We start from the raw sequence: 16425 nt of genomic DNA, 5'->3' as shown, positions 1-16425 counted from the left end.
TGGGATGGGAGGGATATGTATGGTGGAGGGTCCTGGGGCCCAAGGAAAGTGGCTCAGGGCCACTGCCTGCCCAGCCCACAGGGCGGGGTCAAGGCAAAGCCTGAGGAGCTGCAGGAAGTGGAAAGTTAGATCTCATTCATGGCCCTCCTCTTCTACTCAAGAGTGTGAAACTCTGTGGGACCCCCAGTAGGGTCCAAGGTGTGGAGGGCAGGCTGGTGAAAGTGGAGGTGGGAGCAAGGCCACGGAAGGAAACTGGCTGGCTCAGCTGAATAGGCGAAGGGCAGAGGGTGCCTCCCCAGAGCTGCTGGAAAGATGTGACCAGCTCCCCCTGCAGCACTTCTCAGTCCTGGGGGCTGACTCCCATTCAGAGAAGACCCAACTTCTTTATGCCTCAGTTTCCCCACTGATCAGACAGGGATGTGTAGATGAGGTGGTGCTGAGCAGGGGCTGGACAGGGAAGCCCATCCATGAGGAAACAGACAAAACACAGTTTGGAATTTTTTTAAAACTATAGTTACATACAGAACATATCCAAAGAAAACGCACACCACAAAAGTGACATGTAAGTCATTTCCAACAGCGGGAAAAACACCTCTCGCTCCACTCTTTAAAAAGTTATTTTTATTATTTTTGTAAATGTGTCACTTTGAGTGAACTGAGGATGTAGTGCTCACAGGGATGAGAAGGGGACAGAGGAGGAGCCGGCTTGGTCTGTGCCCTCATGCCTCCTCCCACATCTGCAGAGGTTGCATTCCCCCCAGCTGCAGGTCAGGATGCCAATATGGCAGGGGTCCTGGAGATAGACCACTGGTGTCTCTTTATCAACATGGATAACATCCCCCATAAATCAGTGGGCCCCAGTGAGATGCCCGCGAGGTTTGTGGTGCCAGGCCCCGGCTGTGGCTGAAACATTACAAATTCCCAGGGTGCCCGGTGGCCCCAGGCTGTGACAGTCACAGGGTGGGGGTTGTGCTGCGACAGTGACACTGGGATGTCAGTCTTCTTGGGCACCCGACACCCCCCCTCAGCTGCAGGACGCTGTGGGCTGTGTAACCCCGGCACAAGGAGGACACAGGTGCCACAGAACCCATCCCCGCCTGTCCGCCACCCTTACACGCAGGGCTGCAGCCACACACAGAAATCTGACCTCTCCCACCCTGCCCCACGCGAGCAGAGCCAGCAGGGGCTGCTGTCTGTTGACTCAGTCTCTCACAGATGCACCCAAACACAAGCTGGCCGGGCTACCCCGCCCCTGCCTGGGCTCCACTCACAACAACGTCATTTGGAAACCAGGAACTCCCCAGAGATGCAATGACACGGTGCTCTTTCCACGCAGACCTGACCTGCAACTACCTGAATGTCATCCTCTGTGCCCGCCCGGTGGGGGGCAGCCTGAGGGCAGTGGGGCTGGGTATGCCCAAGTTGAGATTGCTGTGGGGGGCTGGGTTGGGGGGGTCTTCCTTTGTAGAGGGCAGAACACCAAGCACAGTGCATCTCCTGGTCCCCTCGGTGGCCAGGCCATCAGCCTTGCAGGAAGGGACCCTCCGGAGCCCCATCTCCTGGGTTTGGAACAGGAAGCCAAATAAGCTTCTGAATAACTTAGGGAACCGCCCTGGTAGGAGAGCCGACTCCACTGTCTCAGCCCCCAACTCGAGGGCCAGGACAGGGGAGACCCCCCAGAGGCAGGCCAGGCCTCTGGCTGCACTCTGGCTGCCAGGGCTATACTGCCTGCTGAGCCCTGCTTGGCCTGGGCAATGGGGCCGGGCGGCAGGGGCTGCTCTGAGGCTTGGAAAGGGCCTGGCCAGGGGCAAAACGGTTCTTTGGTACTGAAGCAAAGAAAAGCTATCACAGAGGAGCCATGTCTCCTCAGCAAAGAGGGGCAAGCTCTCCAGTAGGTCCGAGGGTCCAGGGGTGCTCCAGGCTCCTGCTCCCCTGGACCCATACACTGGGCAGGCTCATTGTAGCCCCGGTGCTGGGGGCGCGGGAGCAGTAGTCAAGGCTGAGAAGAGACTGACTCTCAGGAGAGTGAGCATGCTCGCTACCCAGGCGCTGACCTCCACAGGGTACACACGGACACGAGGCCAGCAGCCTATCCCTGAGAGAAGCATGGGGGCGGCTGGCCCACTCGGACCTTCACCAGTCAGGCAGTCTCGCTCACCACAGTGGCCCCCAGTTTGCCTCCCAGCTTAGGGACTCTGTGCACTTGAGGCTGAATACAGAAAATAGATTCTAACTGAACTTGCATAATTTACAGAGGAGACTGTAAAGAGCTTCATTTTTGTTTCCCCTGAAAATACAGAATTTCACCCTGCATTCCGAAAAGTCTGCTGAGCCCAGTGGCCAAGTCCTGCGCTGGGGAGCAGCTGGGGCAGGGGTGGCGATGCTGAAGCTGCTGCAAGACCCAGCCCTGCCCAATCCCCAGAGGGGCGGCATCTCGGAGGTCTCCTGGGCAACACACAGAGGGGCAGTAACAGGGATGGGTGGGCTCCGACCCCAGGCCAAACCACAGCTCAATCACAGCCACACCTTACCCTCGAACAAAACAGAAAGTAGGAAACAAGGGTGCCTTTTTAATTGCAATCAAATATGCCGTCTGAAGCCAGTGCCCCCCCCCTCCCCAAGCCCGGCCCAGGAGCCGCGTGTGGCCCTGGGCAGACGGCGCAGCCCCACCGAGTGACGAATGACGGGGGCCGGGCAGGTCCACTGCGCTGAGCCTCGCGTGTCCCTGGGCTGTGGTAGCCCGGCCTCCGGTGCCCGGGGCAGGGGGCGGGCGGAGGGCAAGGCGCTGAGCGCTCACACCTTCGCACACACATGCACTTTCCCAGGGTTTGCAGGCTCCCCGAGGCGCCGGGCGGCGTAGGCGCGGTGCCCTCCTACTTCTGTATCTGGAACAGGAAGAGCCGCAGGTTGATGTTCTTGGCAGCCAGCAGCTTGTTGCACTCCACGGAGTCGGCGATGGGCAGCGGCACATAGTCCGTCTCGTTGCTGTCGTTGGTGAAGACGAAGTGGTAGATGACGGGGCTGATCTTCACGTCGTCGTAGGGGCCCTTGAGCAGCAGGAAGGAGCACTCCAGCGGCGCCGTAACCTTGCTCTTGAGAAGCAGCTGGAAGGAGAGGGTGCGCTTGCAGGACAGGTTGGGGTTGCGCTCCGAGTCATTCACGCGCGCCTTCAGGACCCACGTCTGGCTCAGCACCGTGAACCGTGGCGTCTCGTAGTACAGGCGTGTGATGAAGTCGTCCGTGCGGTACGGCCGGAACTGGACCTCTGTGGAGACAGACAGGCCGGAAGAGCCGGCAGTCAGTGTGGGCCGGGCCCGTGGTGGCGCCTTCCGACCAGCCAGCCAGCAGAGGACGCAGGCTCGGCCGGGGAGGAAGGCCACTTACCAGGACGGGGCGCCCTACTCGGCACAAGGCAGACCGAATGCAACTACGGCAAGTGGAGGCGGCGCACACAAGCTTTGGGGAGGTGGCTACATACAGCGGTGACAGCATCAGCTGCGGGGTGTCCTGAGGCTGCGGCCCCCGCTGGCCTCCCCTGGCCCTCGCCCAGGTCCTCCCCAGGGGCATGGGTAAGCAGACACACAGACAGGATGCAGTTCTGAGAACAAGTACACTTTATTGGTTCCCATACAGAGCTGCCAGAAAGCCGGCGGCAGGCTGGTGCGTGTGCCGGCCAGAGTCACAGCGTGGCGTGTGGCCCCCTGCTGGGCTTTGCCCATGGCCTGCAGGGCCATCGTCAGTCAGTGGGTGACTGCCATCACACAGTCCTCTCAGCACAGCCCGTGCACATGGCTTGCTTGTCCCTCCACGGAGGCAGCCAGTCCTTCCTGCACGGATGGGGCTCCCTGCCCCGACACCGCCCAAGTCACGACGCCTTGGCCAGCCCAGACCCTGGCTGGTGAGGCCTGGCCTGGCCTGTCTGTGCCACAGCACCCACAAGGCAGACGCAGGCTGCGACTAACCAGGGGCCGTGGCCTTGTGGCGGAGGCCCTGGGCCCTCAGCCTCTCGGGCCTGTGCAGGCCCACACCGAGCCAGGTCCCGTCCAGGCAGCGTGCTGTGACTGGCTGCCAGGGCCTGCCATGGATGCTCTGGGCCGGCCACCTGGCGTGGGTGGGTAGCAGAGGGCCAGAGTGTCCCTGAGCGGCCCCAGTATCAGCAGGTACTTCTTGATGTTCGCGTCTGGACCAGGCTCTGGCCTGGCTCCTGGTCCCCAGCGTGTCCAAAGGCAGCGGCAGTGGCCAGGAGAGCCCATGAGATCCAGTGGGCCTGAGTGTGGTCCAGCCTGCCTGTCCCTGGGCGTCCACTCCCAGCTCTGCCTTTTGAGCCGCACATACTCAGTTTGTTCTGGAGCCCTGGCCCTGAGCCTCTTCTGGCTGGCCTCACAAGGCCTGTGGCCACTGCAGTGACTGCCTATAGGCAGGACCCAACGTGACGAGTGCTCTTCTTGCCCTGGCTCTGCAGGGCAGGCCCCCAGCTCCCGGCCCCCCAAGACACACGCACTTTCTGATTAGACCCTGGAATGTCCCAAGGCCGCGCAGCCCCACCTTGCTGAGGTGGCAGGGCTGGGGTGGGGAGGACGGGTGGGAGGGGCCTCTGGGAGAGCCATGCAGGTGTCCTCAGGGTCCTGCCCCGGCCCCCGCACAGCGCAGCCTCTGGTCCATCTGCTCCCCCAAGATGCCCCTCCATTCACCAGGAGCTTGTCCAGAGCCCAGCCATCTGGCACAGCCTGTGTGCACTGCCCAGAGACGGCCACTCTGCAGACTCCCCGCCGCCAGCCCCGAGCCTGCGTGCTGTGCAGCGGCGGCGAGGCAGCTCACCTGTGTAGCCAATCTTCTCAAAGCTGAGCAGGCTGAAGATGCTGCTGTACAGCTGCATCTCCTTGCGGAGGCTCTGGTCCATCTCGCCCAGGATCTCCATCAGCTCGTTGCCCGTCTTGGTTGGGTGGGCGCATGCGGCTTCGTGCACTGTCAGCTCGTGGAAGGGGCCGTGCCACGGGCAGCCGATGCGTTTGTACTTGCACTGGGTCACCCTGGGGAGGACAGCACCGCAGTCACACTGTGTACCCTGTGGGCCTCCGCTCAGCCCTGGTCATGCACGAGCCACTCCCCAAGGGGCACACTCAGCACGTGCCGGCCCCAGGAAGAAGCCAGTGTGTGTGTGAGGGGCGGAGAGAAGGCGCCGTGCAAGCTGTGGACACACCAGCCACCTACACCACTGCTGTGCGCTGTCTCCTGCTGGACAGTAGCAGCTACCAATCCCCACCTGGTCCTGCACGGCCTAATGCCCCGCCCTGCCCCCCATGGTGGCCTGCCATCCCCTGCAGGTGGCAGTGTCAAGCAGCGGGGATTGGGCAGGAAGCCAATGCAGCGTCACACCGAGTCCAGAGCTAGGAGTGGAGCTGCCCAGGGATGCCAAGGACAGCCTCTAAGAGGCCCACACACAGCCACAGAGCCAGGGTGACGTGCCGACAGCCACTGGGTGCAGATCCAAGCCCCCACCCTGTGTGGGGCCCCACGCCCACCGCACTGCAGCTCCTGGACCCTGAGCAGCTCCACACTGGCCCAGGCCAGCAAGGCGTCGATGGGCTGCGGGTGCAGGACCGAGGCCCGGCAATCAGGCCCAGCCAGGGTCCTGCATGCCGAGGCCTTGCCCGCAGCAGGTGGCCCCCGGCCCCAACGATCACCTGTCTTGACACTCCTCTTTCTGGTGCCTCTCCAGCAGGGAGCGGGGAAACTGGCGCAGGCAGAAGCCGCACTCGGAGGGCAGCTCGCTCACGGCCTTCTCCACAGCCAGGTTGCGGCAGCAGAGGCTCTTGCTGATCTCACAGCGACAATTGGGGCACGTGGCCTGCTCCTCCTTCAGCCGGGCATCTGCTAGTAGGTGGATAAAACAGCCAGCGCACATCAAGTGACCGTTAGTGCACTGCGAAGAAGCAGAGGGAGACGGAGCTCACAGACCTGCGGGACGCGCACGCCCGCACCGCCCGCCAGCTCCAGCCAGGGCAGGGCCAGGCGTCCTGAGGGCGAGAGGCGCAGGCGTGCTGGCGCTCAGCACACACAGGCCGCTGCTCAGGAGGGATGGGCAGGCCTCTGCCTGTGGCACAGCTGACAGCTAGCCGTGCTCCTGAGGAGAGGTGGGTGTCTCTGGGTGGCCCTCATTGGATCGCAAGTTATGGTTCTTCACTGTGGCTTGGAGCCTGGCTTTTTCCCATCCCTGGGGTCAGGGACTATCCTCAGTCCCCTACAGGCTCTGACTTCCGGGTGGCCGAGCGCAGCAGTGGCACGTAGCCAGCAGCTGCTGGGGCACAGCAGACGCTGCTCCCAGTGCCGAAGCAAGTGTGCCCTGTCCCTGGCCTTCAGAAGAGGCATTCATGCTGGGGGCTGGGGACCTGGCTCAGATTGACCCCCAGCCTGGTCCCTCCCCTCTGGACATCCCTGACCAGCACAAAATGAGAAGGCAGGTGCCACTCACCCAGTGATAGTGGTTATCCGCAGGGGCCTTCCCCACACCTGATGGCACAGAACTGTGGCAGGTAGGGAGGCCGAGCTGGCCTGGGACAAAGGCACGTGGGCTGTGCATGCCTGGGGGAAGGGTCATGTGGGCAGCAGGTGGGAGGCGTCACTGAGTTGGGTCAGTAAGAGCCAGGCCCCCTCCCTTTCTGAACCTGAAGTTCTGAGGCCTATAGGCTACTGTCAGCAACCTGCCCCTCCTGCTGCTGGCTGCCAGCTCAGCTCCCATGTTGGGTCTCTCACTGGTTCCACACACACCTGCTGAGCACCCACTCAGTGCTGTCGAGAGGGGCACCCAGTGGACTGTGGGCCCGGTCCCCCCAGAGGCTGTGTGGGGGAGGAGAGACCCACACAGGAGCCAAGGTGTACAAGAACAAAGCGAGCTGAGTGTCCTCGTGGGACAAGCAGCCCCCCTCCGGCCCAGCCCCGGGACAAGTGCAGTGGTCTCAGAGCCCTGGGAATGCTGAGGGAAGTGTGGGGACTGCCAAGGCCTAGCTGGATGTCCATTTGGAGACTCTCCCACAGCCGGCTAAGGGAGAATGGGCAGGCAGCAGTTGGCCTGGGTGCACCGGTCGTGGCACGCCTCCGGGAAGCCACCGGGCCACAGGTGGTGTGGGAGGCTGAGTGAGCTCTTCGCACATGGGCCAGGCCAGGGGTCTAGTGTGACGAGACCCAGTGCTGAGCACTGACAGTGGGATGCGGGCTGGGGACAAAGGCCTCATTCACAGCATCCATGTCCACACGTGCACCACAGATTATGTGCACTCACGCCTCACGTCCCAGGTCAGGTCAAAACTTAAGATGTGTAGAATGAGGGAGGGGAGCTGGCTGGGCTCAGGCCTGGAGGAACAGGGTCTGGCAGGGGCCGGCCAGCACCAGCTCTGGACACACGCTGGTCCAGAAGTGGTCAGGGTGAGCTGAGATCTGCCCACAGGAGGAGCAGGGTGGAAAAGCAGGGTGTTCTGACCAAATCCCCAGGCGTCAGTGGAGGAACCGGAGAAGCGGTGAGTTGGGGAGATGGGCGTGGGGGCTCATGGGAGGTGCAGACCCAGGGCCCAGGTCACACCTCTTTTCATAGCCCTCACCCCCCAAGGGCCTGAGCTGACAGCTGTGGCCTCAGGAGGGTTGTTATAGCTTCCAGAAAGAGGGGGGCAAGGAGCAGCATAATCCAACCAGACCACCTCTCAATGGGAGGAGTTGCAGGCCAAGTCCCACGGCACCGCGCTTGGTGAGGCCTGGCATGACAGCAATGCCGAGGCCCCCCACCACTGTGTGGCCAGTTCTAGCTGTCTCCTGGTGAGAGGCTGTCCGGGCAGGGCCACCACCTGAGTAGAATGGACAGCACTCTCCTGGGCCCCACCCACATGGTCTCTCTCTGTCTCTTGGTGGCCTAACCAGGGTGGAGTCCTGGGGCCTCCTGACCTGGGGCCTGAGGGACCCCCGAGGCTGCCAAGTGTATGACTCCTTACCTCCCAGCACTGCCCTGAAAACCCATAGATCTGACCTGCATAACCTTCCCATTAGGCCTCTCCTTAGATCTTGGGGGGAAGAGGGCTATAGGAACCCATCTAGGCCAGCCCCCACCCCTTCTTCCCGGAGCCTCCAGACCCAATAAGGCTCACTCGAGTGACAGTGCCACTCACTGCCCCTTCACCCTGATAGCTCAGCTCTGAGTCAGAACGCAGTAAGACAGCAGATGTTCTGAGTGCCGCTGGCCCAGCCAAAGGCAAGCCCACACCCACACGTAGCTAGCCCTCAGCAGCTACACAAGGGATGCTCTCCGCTGGACATGAGGTGGCTGGCCCAGGCCCAGCCACCACCCAGCACAGGGGGTCTGTCCACAGCAGGGCAGTCACCATGCTCCAGGCCCCTCCCCCCATCCAGGCCTCCGTAAGCCTCCCAAGCAAGACCCCAATTCTAAACACAGGCCAGGCCACAGGGTCGCAGACTCTGCACCTGCCACAGAGAACTGCATAGCACTGGCCACCCACCACACTCCTGACAGACAGTACCAGTCAGGGAAAGCTATGCCCCTAGATCCTGGGCGCCCCAAGCAGTAGCTCTTCCAGCACTCGGGAAGGGTACCTTCCTACCACCTGCCAGGAAGACCTTGGTGGTGGGGATGGGGGGGGCCACAACCCAGGACATTTCTCAGCAGCCCCTCCCTCTGCCTGGCCACAGGCAGCTCATGGGCACCCACCTGGGTTGTGCAGGCTGGGGCCTCCATCTGGGCCAGCTTCTCCCTGGGCTAAAGCGGAGCTGAATGGACCGTGTGGGCTCACGAGAAGGAACCCTGACCCCTGGGCCTTAAGCTAGAAGCAGGTCTTAGAAAACGCCCCCCATCCCCAACTTCCGGGAACCACACATGGTCAATAAGCTCTTAGGCCCTCTTTCAAGCCTGGAGTGCATGGTCCCCTCAAATCCTGGGCTCAACCATACTTACTATACTCCTCCTCTAGAGAAGGCTCGACCCAGGCCCACGTGAGCAGCCCTCCCTCAGAAGCACAGCTGGAAGACCCCTCACCCCACACGCTCCACCCAGGGTCTCCTTCTCTTTAACCAAGGAGCCTGGGAGGGACCACACAGCATCCCAGGTACACAGATGTTTCGGTTGGAAGTCCTGGGCCAGTGACTCCTGATGTTACGCCACCCTGAGAACCAATACTTGGGTGGGAGCCTGTCAATCCCGCAGCCAGGCGCTTCCTCAGAACCTTAGCGCTGCCTGGAGCACAAGGTAACTTAGGTGAGAAACAAAGGGCACAAAACACGACTCATCTAGCCAAGTCCAGAAACCCTCGCTTTGCCCTGCTTTGGGACAGCAAAGCAGGTGTATTTTCAAAGCTCTTTCCGCCTTTCTCACCTCAAAGTATGAGCCAGAGCAGACGGGGAGCTGGGGAATAGGATCCCAGGCCATGGGGAGGGTGGACCCACTAGCCCTCAAACGTCACTGCACCAGCGAGCAGTTGCTGAGAGGGAGGGTGCACTGGAGGCTCCCCGAGGCCTGTGTCCACACTGGCTGCAGCCTGGGCAGACATGGAGCCACCTCTCCTTCCTGGATTTTTACCAATGTGACCACCAATCAGGTAACCAGTCCCCTTGGGCCAGAGGCTGAGCTGAGTCCTGGGGTAGACAGGCAGTACGCACCCTTCCCACTGCACAGTGGCCAGTGCCTATCACCCTGTAGCGGGAAGAGGACCGCCACAGCATACGGGCGCTGCCTCAGCAGGGCTACAAGGACGAGCAGGACAGGACAGCCAGGTGGAAGAAGCACAGGGCTGAGGCCAGGAGCGGCAGGCCCGGGGGTCAGGACCGCTGGGACCACATCCCAGAGGCTCCTTCCCCCTGATGGGTCACAGGAAGCTTTAGTGGCTGAGAACCAGGAGTGGCAGAGCTGTGCGGCCCCTCCCTCCACATGCCAGTCCTCGGCCCAGGGCCTCAGCTGATGCCAGCAGGGTTAGGACCAGATGGAGGGCACACTGGGCTTCGTGTGAAGGGCAGGGGACAGCGGAAGGGAAGGCAGGACCAGGCCACGGCTGCAGTGCTCCAGGTACACTGAGGCTATTTGCCCCAGGGAAAGCACTGTCTTAGCAGAGGAGCTGGGTGACACTGCAGTGACTGCAGGTTTGTGTCTTGAGCAGATGCCATGAACTACCGGTTGCCCGCTCCTGAGGGTCCCTGCGGCTCCTGCAGCCCTCCTGCCTCTACCTGACTGCCCGCCTGGCACTCCAGGAGGCGGCTGCATACCTTGCCAGGCCAGTCACCGCGGCCACACCTAACACCCACACAGCAAACATCAAAGCCAGCATCTGCTGTAACTGCTTGGGCCCTGACCTTGCCTAACGCAGGCTGTGATGACAGCCATCTGCATGGGTGCTGTGGTCTGACACTGGCGTGAATTTCCCAACCCAGGCATGTGGCATGATGTGCCAGGGACTTCGACTCCCGCACAGACAAGCCCACCGATTGGCACACACCCGCTCGAGGTGAGCCCTCACCACCAGCAAGGCTTCCCTGGTGAAACGGAGGTGGGGTCTGGTGGCCAGTGACCGTGCACCCAGCCAACTCAGGGCCCATGGCGTTGTAGCCCGCAGCCCCAGTGCCAGGCACAGCATGCCAGGATCAGCACGACCACCAGCTCTTCCCCTCAGCTCAGAGCTGGCGGCGCCATCTGCACGGCCCTCCAAGGCACGGTGTGGCTGCCGCCCGCCTCCCGCGCTCCTGATGGGGTCCAGCCAGTGTTGCCTGTAATAACAGACAGCAGAACATCCCTCGTGCCTGAGACCAGCCCACCAGAGATGGCCAGACAACATGGCTCACCAAGGAAGGCCGGCCGAAGTGGAGGACCTGAGTCCACACCCACAGGGGATGCCCAGCAACAGCCTCAACCGGGGACATACAGAGGCTGTGTGCCCACCATCTGCGGGCTGCATGTGGAAGCCATACTGTCTGTGGCCTTATCCTCCTGGGAGCAAATGCAGCCCTACTGCCCACCAGGCAGGCAATGGCCCGTCCCAATGCCAGCCCTCAATGTCCCCATGCAGGGTCACTGTGGAGGTGAAGCGGGATGCTGCATGCAGCAGCAAGCCACCAAGAAGCCTCCCTCTGTCCCCAGCCCCAGCTCGGCACTGCTGGACACCCACCCCATGGCAGCTCTTCCAGCAGCCAAAGTGAGTTCTGACCCACGCCAGGGCTTCAGTCAAGTCTTCCAGAGAACATCCGGCCCTCCTACTGACCGTATGTCCGGAGCTTCCTCCGGGCCTCGAGATGGGAAAGGAACCATTCTGGACCAAGGCCCAGGGGTCACTGGGGAGAGCTGGGGTGGGGCGGCAGTCCAGGGCCATTCCTGCCGCTCAGTGTCAGGGGGCTCTCCCTGCTTTGCAGCTTATTCCCCCGGAAGATACTGAGCAGAGCCCACTGGGCCACAGGAGGGCCATGTCAGGGCTGCCCCAGCACCTTCACTCTCCATCACAGTTGCTCAGCTGCCTGCTTCTGGCCTGCCCAGGACAGAGCTCAGCTCCCAGTGCCGTGTAGGCCAGTTTGAACCAGCCAGGCTCAGAGACCGGTTACCAGCAGCTCGGGCCAGAGGCAGAGCTGCAGCTCTTGGTGCTGAGTGGATCAGGAGCCAGCACCATGTGGCCTATCATCATGCCAGGCCCCCTCACTGGAGGGGGATGAGGAGACCCCTGAATTCCCCTGGGCCTGCTCACCATTGGCTAGGCTTCCTGGGCTCTCACTCAAGTTCCCCAAAGAAGGAAGAGTTCTCCCACCTGGGAGGATCACAGGTCCTGAGCGAGGAAAAGGGGGCCAGAGAGGGAACACGTCCTGAGAAGCATCCCTAAGGCTGAGGAGGTGTGAGACGTGTTCCACCAACTGGCTCCGGGCAGAAGGCCTGTGGCCAGGACCGTCCCAAAGCCCAGGTGTTTGAGTTGAGAGCCAGTGCCCTCTTCCCGAAGAAGTGAACTCCCTTCCCTACTAATAATGCCTTTTCTTTCCTGTCTCCATCACCCAGGCACACTGGGGGCCTCCCAAGCAACCTCACAGCACAGCAGAAGGACCTGAAGATTCAGGGGTTGGGGAAATGGCAACCTAGATGAGCCCCCACAGGTTACTACAAAAAGCAGCCCTCTCACCCATGGCCCCTAGTTTGAGTAGAAGTGGGGGGACAAGGCCCCATCAGCCATGTCCAGCTCCTTTAAGTGCAAAGAAAAGTGACAAGGAACCTGCTTCATTCCTCGAAGGGAGTCTGAGGAGACTGGGTACAGAGGTAGGGGGTTGAAGTTGAAATAGGCAGACAAAAGAGAAGGCAGGAGTCTGGAGCCAAAGAGCGGTCCCTGTCGCCACGTGGCGCGTGAGTCAGCCCCACTTGGGCCGGGTACCCTCTAACAGCGTGGACCTGGTTAAGGGCTGAGACCAGCCAGCACGCTGGATCTCAGGTGGGAGGTGGCTGAGCAGACCTGGAGCCCGCAGCCTAGAAAGGCAGGCCTGGTGGGTGAGGCAGGATGGGGCGGGAGCTGAGCCTGGGGCACAGCGCGTCCCGACGGCACAAGGTCGGGCTGGGGATCGGGAAGGGACCGGACTTCGGGGCTTGATGCAGGTGCTCCACGCAGAGGGGGCGAGGGGCAGGGGCCGGGGAGGGAAGACAGGCACCCCTTTCCTTCTCCATGACCTTCCGGAAAGGAAGGGACAAGACTACGGGGACCCCTCCTTCCAGGACGGAGGAGGGGTCCGGAGGAGCCTGAGCACGGGCTTGGGGGAGGGGCTCTGGAGCCAAGAGGAGAGCCCGCGGCCCCGGGGCCCAGGCCGCTGGGCAATGACAAGAGCGAGCGCGGGAGCGGGGTCGGCGTGACAGGCTGGGCTGCAGGGGCGTGCTGAGGGGGCCGCGGGGGCGTGAAGAGAGAAGCCGCATCTAAGTGGGAGACAGACTAGGAGCGCGAAATGAGGGCAGTCAGACCAAGGAAGCAGGGGTGCGAGATCGGGGACGTTTCGACCAGGCGCCGGGGTCCTGAGCGCGGGGCTCGGGCTCGGGCCTGGCCTCAGCGGAGACGCGGCGCCCGGGGGCCGTCGGGGTCGGGCCGGCGGCCCTACCTGGTACACGGAGGCCTTGGGCAGGTCCAGGCAGACGGTGCAGCACAGCACCGAGTAGAGCCGCTCCTCCAGCTTCCCGCTGCCCGCCGCCGCCTCGGCCGCCTCGGCCGCCCGGAGCCGCTTCTTGGGCGGCGCGTCAGGGTCGCCGGCCGCCTCCTGCAGCTGCCGGGCGCCGGCCAGGCCCGCCTCGTCCGGGATCCCGGGCCCTGCCGCCTCGCCCAGCGCCGCCGCTGAGCCCGCGGCCGCCCCGGCCCCGGCCGGCACGGCGCCGGTGGGCCCTGAGGCCGGGCCGCCCCCGCCGGCCTCTTCTGCGCCGGACATCCCGGCCAGCCGGCCCGACGGGCGGGTGCGGGCGCGCTCCCGCGGCTGGAGGTTAAGGGCGCCGCGCGCTCCCGCAGACCTCTCGCCGCCGCCGCGACCCCGCAGCCCCGCTCCCTGTGCCGCAGCTTCAGTGGGTTCGGCCCGCGCGTCGCCCCGCAGCTGCCGCGGACCCCGACCCCGGCGCGGCCGCCATCTTTGTTTTCGCTGCGCTGCGCCCCCCGCCACCGCCCCCTGGTTCTCCCAGTCACGTGACACGGGCGGGACCAATGGGAGCTCCGCTCGAAGCTAGACGGCGCGGCGGCCAGAACCAATGGGCGCATGAGGCCCCGCCCCTGCAGAAACTGGGTAGGCAGGGGGCGGGGCCCAGGGCGACCCACCGAGGGTGCACTTTGAGCGCCGGGACCCAGCGCGGTGTTTTCGGCCGGTCCAACGGGGCTGGAGGGCAGCCCTGGACCCTCACGTCGGGGTGTGTCCGTGCCTTTGGACCCCAACACTCGAGCTTGCGTGTGCGGGGCTCTGGCCTGGCTCACCGGAGCGAGAAACCCCACTGGCCACCCTTCTCTTCCTGTGCGGCACCAGATGTGCTTTCACAGGACGCAAGCGCAGGGACTCCGGACCCGGAATCTAACCCATGCTCTACCCAATCCCGTTTCCTAATCCTGGGGTAGGAAGCTGAAGAGGGATCCACTGAGAAAACTGAGGGTCTTAAGAAATCAGGACTTGCCTTGCACAGGCCAGAGGGCAAACAGGGAGGTTGAGTCAAACTTGGGAGGGGATGTCCCTTTCTGGGAACAGCTGTGGGACAGCCTTCCCCTATCCTGACCCCAGCTGGCAGCCTGTGAAGGTCACTGCCCCAGAGGGCCACCTGCCAAGCCCTGCAGGGGTGTTCAGAACTCCACCATGTCCCAGGAGAGTAAGGGCCCAGGACCGGGTCCAGCAGGAGGCCAGGCTAGGTGAGGTACCAGGGTGCTTCTGGGGCATCCCCTTCGTTTGTTCAAAGAAACCAGTGGCCGACCTGGGAGCCTTAGGAAGCTCAGTCCCTCTCAAGAATGGGCACATTCCATATTCCCGCTGAATCCCTAAGATTTATTAGAGACCAAGCCTCTTTCTGGATCCACAACCATGGCCTACCCAGAATCAGGCCCCAAAACCTGCCTGGACCCTGTCCCGTTCATTCTGGTCTAGGCAGGTCTCCACACTCTGCAAGAGGAGGGGCAGTGCCCAGACTCTGCCCCTGACCAGTCATCCTGAAGCAAACACACTTGGGAATGAGGCCCCAGAAGGCCTGTGGAAGGGGAGGTGGTGGCCAGGGCAGAGGCTCTGCTTGCTATCTCCAACAATCACTCCCACTGCAGGCGCTGTGAGTGCAAGGCCCGATGGTAGGCCCAATTGCCTGCAGCCAGGACCCAGCGACAGATGTCCTCCTTCGGCAGCAGCAGCAGTCTGTCCTCCTCCAACCGGCTCAGGAGCCCTGCAGCACCCAGCATCATGCCCCCCCACATTCCATAAGTGTTGGTCGTGAAAACAGCCACGATGAGGATGGTCACTGCCACCACCAGCACCACAGCCTGAGCAGCCACAGCACGGCCCTCAGCGCCAAGGTGGCCACCAGCCACTGCCAGCACCATGCCTCCTCCCAGGAGCAGGTTGGCAGAGGAGCGGTCTCCATTCACCCAGTGGAAATCGAAGGCCAGAAGGGGCAGGCCAATGACGGTGGCCACCCAGGTTCCAGCAAGACGGTCTTCATCTGTGCCCAGCCCTGGGGCCAGCACAGTGGCAGCAGCCAAGGCCTGGAGCAGGAAGCCAGCAGCAGCCCCTCGACTTGCCTGTCAAAACAGGGAGGGGAGAAAATGTGGGAAAAAGAGACCAGGACCTTCCTTTAAACAGGATATGGTCTAGGAGGTCTCATGGAAGCCTGGTCCCCAGACTCACCTCACACAACCTAGCTAGGGCCTTGGGGTTTGGTGATGGGATACGCCCCTGCCCAGCCCTTGTGTACTCACTTGGGCAGTCTTCATGGCTGCATGCAGAGACACCATTCCCAGTGCCAGGTGGGACAGGGCCATGCTCCACTCAGCCCATAGCTTGGGTGCCATGGCACCTCAGGTGGTAGTTTCAGGAGACAAGAAGGCCCCTCAACTTTGCAAAATAATAAAGAACGCAGAAGCTTGACCTGGAGCCCTAAGGTCTGTTCTCCAGGACTCCCAGTTTCCAGAGACCCATTTCTAAATGTTAGGGTAGACTCATCCGAAACTTTCCGGAGCTCTGAGGCCACTGGACTCAACTGTGGGGAAGAAAAACAAAATTTGGCCGAGAAAAGAGAAAGCGATGGGGGGCCTGGGCTGGGTGGACGTGAGCCTCAGGGCCTTGGAACCCACGTGGGGGCGCCGAGCATGGGGGAAAGGGATGTGGGGCGCGCGTAGGCCCACTCAGCCTGGTCTCTGTGTTCAGGGAGGCGTCGTCTTCGGAACCTGGCCCTGAGGGAGCGACGGCACAGGATCTCAGGGACGGTCAGCTGCGCGGCCCCAGAAGAGCGGCGAGTAGGAGGCCGGAGCTTGGCTACCGCACGGCCCGCTCACCCGCGGCCGGCCCTTTTTCCGCTCCCAGCTTCCGTCGTTCTGACACGAACCAACGAGAAGAGCGGAAGCTAGAGCGCCCAGGAGCGGGGCCTGGGCAAAGGGGGCGGTCTAGGAGAGCGAGGTGAGGCCGAGAGGAGGGCGGGGACTGGGAGGAGGGGCCTCTGCACAAGAGTAAGCGTCTATTGGTTCGGTGGTTTGCAGGGATCTGTGGTGAGGGGCGGGGCTGTGAGGGCAGGAGGTGGAGCCGTGAAGGGAGAGGCGGGAGGGGGATTGGGCGGGCCTTGAGGGGAGGGGCTAAAAGAGGGGAGGGCGGGGCTCCGAGGAGGGGAGGGCGGACGCTGGTGGGCTCTAAGGGGAAAGAGCAGTGGAACTAGAAGGGATTCCGAGAAAAAGGGGTACGGGGGCCGTGGGCGATCTCAGCCCGGTGTCT

At 62.7% G+C, this 16425-nt stretch overlaps 1 protein-coding gene across 3 annotated transcripts; it reads right to left on the bottom strand.

Moving 5' to 3' along the window:
• Positions 1-632: 632 nt before the first annotated feature.
• LOC308507022 (zinc finger TRAF-type-containing protein 1) lies at positions 633-16041 on the bottom strand. Of its 3 annotated transcripts, none has more exons than XM_081071244.1 (4): positions 13096-13608; positions 5685-5923; positions 4819-5030; positions 633-3265 (listed from the first exon to the last, which is right to left on the bottom strand). In XM_081071244.1, exons 1-4 carry the CDS (start codon positions 13414-13416, stop codon positions 2874-2876), a joined length of 1164 nt encoding a protein of 387 aa, XP_080927370.1. In that variant the 5' UTR covers positions 13417-13608; the 3' UTR covers positions 633-2873. The 3 variants fall into 3 exon arrangements, with proteins under 3 accessions (XP_080927370.1, XP_080927372.1, XP_080927371.1); XM_081071246.1 differs by lacking the exon at positions 13096-13608 and adding an exon at positions 15420-15641 and having other exon boundaries at positions 2552-3265; XM_081071245.1 differs by lacking the exons at positions 633-3265; positions 4819-5030; positions 5685-5923; positions 13096-13608 and adding exons at positions 14484-15242; positions 15420-15700; positions 15795-16041.
• Between the last annotated feature and the right edge of the window lie 384 nt (positions 16042-16425).

This window comes from Rhinolophus hipposideros (genome assembly GCF_964194185.1).
Source record: "Rhinolophus hipposideros genome assembly, chromosome: 13".
NCBI classification, from domain to species: Eukaryota; Metazoa; Chordata; class Mammalia; order Chiroptera; family Rhinolophidae; genus Rhinolophus; species Rhinolophus hipposideros.
The sequence above is the reverse complement of the archived record's forward strand: the minus strand, read 5'-3'. Positions and strand labels throughout refer to the sequence as shown.